Source organism: Mirounga leonina, unplaced genomic scaffold (assembly GCF_011800145.1).
Source record: "Mirounga leonina isolate KUSES-001 unplaced genomic scaffold, KU_Mleo_1.0 Mir_166, whole genome shotgun sequence".
Lineage (NCBI taxonomy): Eukaryota > Metazoa > Chordata > Mammalia > Carnivora > Phocidae > Mirounga > Mirounga leonina.
The window spans coordinates 25,195,908-25,198,877 of record NW_023270418.1 but is presented as its reverse complement, the minus strand read 5'-3'; the positions used below and the strand labels follow the sequence as shown (position 1 = coordinate 25,198,877).

The 2,970-nt window shown below is 39.1% G+C and overlaps 1 protein-coding gene across 1 annotated transcript; it reads right to left on the bottom strand.

The window, feature by feature from the left end:
* Window positions 1-1,535: 1,535 nt before the first annotated feature.
* On the bottom strand, window positions 1,536-2,477 carry LOC118015579 (olfactory receptor 5D18-like). Its single transcript, XM_035012322.1, is given in 1 exon segment — window positions 1,536-2,477. A coding segment is annotated over 1 exon segment (942 nt).
* Between the last annotated feature and the right edge of the window lie 493 nt (window positions 2,478-2,970).

Genomic DNA, 2,970 nt, shown 5'->3' with positions numbered 1-2,970 from the left:
ATTATGAAATATATGAATAGGTCTTATAAACTTTGCCTGTGTTTTACTGAAGAGCTCCTTCCTGGAAGGCATGGGGTCTGAAAAGTCAAACCAGAGTTCTGCCAAATACCAGAAATGGGTGGGAATAATGAACCTCCTTTACTGAGACTAGTAATAAATGCTCACATATACTGACCACTTTCTATGTCCTAGGCACTGTTCTGAATACAACTATTAACACATTTTATCTTTATAAAAATCAGTGAGATTGGGGCGCCTGGGTGGCTCAGTCGTTAAGCGGCTGCCTTCGGCTTGGGTCGTGATCCCAGGGCCCTGGGATCAAGCCCCGCATCGGGCTCCCTGCTCGGTGGGAAGCGTGCTTCTCCCACTCCCACTCCCCCTGCTTGTGTTCCCCCTCTCGCTGTGTCTCTCTCTGTCAAATACATAAATACAATCTTTAAAAAAAAATCAGTGTGATCACTACAGTTATGCACCTTTACGATAAGGTGACTGAGGTACAGACTGTTGTAACTTGCCCAAAGTCACACCCAAAATCATAGATAAAATCAGGCCATATGCTGCTTTTAAATCTGTGCCACCCATATGACCACGTGAGGAAGAGCAGAGCTTCTGACAGTGCCAGGACGGCATCTACCTGCTGGACTCCAGAAGCCATTAAGCAGGATTGGCTCTAGGATTTCTCCCAGGTGTGCTGTAGAATGCCTCCTAAACCAGTAGGGTGCAAACCACTGCCTGTGGTTTGTGTCCTTGCATATAATCACACATTTCAAGAACTCCATGGATGTAATTAGTTACAGATAATCAGTTTTCAAATTTTCATTAACTTACATGCATCTTCCTAGGATTGATTCATCTGATAATTCCCTGAGTTTGAGGCATGTTTCTGGGTGTCTTTTTTACCTACCCCTCGTACCCTGTTGTCTCCTAAAACTCTGTCCATCCTGTTATCCAAAGCCAAGTTCAAACAATACCTAGTTTCTGAAGGTATATTTAAGTACACCATTCTAAAACCCTAAAATGGACTTGAACTTTTCTTTCTTTCAAACACAATGGCCTCTTTCTTCACTGCCCTACTGTCAACACAGGATTTTGCATTCCTTGAAGATGAAGACTGTGTCTCATTTTAACTGCTACTTGTACTTTTATGAGATAAATTCATGTGTTTATTGATAGCCTAGTCTATTCCAGGTGGGTTATGAGAAAGGAGAATGAAATTAATGTTTATTGAGATTATACAAAGTATTCCAAATGATATCTATATTATCTTTTAGTCTTCACAATCAGATTGGGAGCTAGTTTATGTTACCACAATTTTGTAGATTAAAAACCAAAGATAGGAGAGATTGCTGATTTTTTTTTCCAGTAAGCAAGAGACAAGGGTAGTGTCTTTGCATCAAAATCCACCCCATTGTACATTACCTCTTCATTAATTTTAAAGATATCTTTACAATCAACCTTTATGGGCACACTTTATTTACATTTCAGGGATAAATGCTACTAACATTTCAGGGATAAACGCTACTAAAATAACATGCTCAAAAAGAAAAGACTTCAGTGTCCGTTAACTTGCTGACTGTACCCTTGACATCCTTATTTCTCAGACTGTAGATCAGGGGATTCAACATGGGGATCACCACTGTGTAAAACAGAAACGCTACTTTGACTGTGTGCCTGGAGTTTTTGGAGTTAGGCACACAGTAGAGGAAGAGGATGGTCCTGTGAAAGATGGTGATGGCGGCCAGATGGGAGGCACAGGTGGAGAAGGCTTTGCGGCGGCCACTGGCTGATCGCATCTTGAGGATGGTGACAATGATAAATACGTAAGACAAGAGAATGATGAGCTGTGTGCTGACCTCATTAAAGGTGGCAAAAATGAAAAGCAGCAACTGACTGATGTAAGTATCAGAGCAAGACAGGGAGAGCAATGCAGAGAACTCACAGAAAAAGTTATTGATTGTGTTGAAACCCTGAAAAGATAATTTGATAGCAGAGCATGTAAGTATCAAAGACCATGCTACTCCCTATGTATATGATCTGACCACCATCATGGCACAGAGTTTCTGGGACATGGCAACTGTGTACAGCAGAGGGTTGCAAATGGCCACAAAGCGGTCATAGGCCATCACAGCTAATAAAAAGGATTCAGTTACCACAAAGGTACAAAAGAAAAAGAATTGTACTACACATCCTGGAAGTGAAATGCTTCTGTCTTCTATAACCGGGTTTTCCAGGGCCTTGGGAGCAATGATGGAAGAGTAGCAGACATCTACAAATAAGAGATGGCTGAGGAAGAAGTACATGGGGGTGTGCAATTTCAGGTTAATCTTGATTATAACTATCATCCCAATATTCCCTACAACAGTGACACTATAGATGGCCAGAAAAATCAAGAAGAGGGGGACTTGCAATTCTGGATAATCCGAGAAGCCCAAGAGAGTGAATGTAGCCCCACTTTTATTTCTCTCTGACAGTAACATGATGGTTTTTGTTTGTCAGAATCTGAATCGGTCCTGAAAACAAAAATATTAAAGAGAGTGAGGCTATGAGAAGTTTGTTTAGCTACCCTTTAGCAAGCCTGGAAGAGGAAGCAAAATATCTTTTCATAATTTCTCTATGCTATGTGTTTATTATGAAGATATGCAAATGTCTAAGATTTTAAAACATGAAAATCATTTTTAAAATTTTCTTTAAGTAAAAAAGCAATACAATTATGGACTTAAAAACTTATAAGTTCTTAACTGTAATGTTTAATATTTACAAATAAGAATATGAGATAAAGGGATTTATGGTTATTTTAAATCAAATCTTCCTATAACACTTTCAATTCCTCTTGAACATTATAAGTTCATACAAAGATAGGGCTAGCATAATATGATGACTGATTATGTCAGTCCTTTAATCAGTACAGAAATGAGAAATTTCCAAACAAATTAATTTTTACATCACAGGTTCATACTGTGACATTAAGAA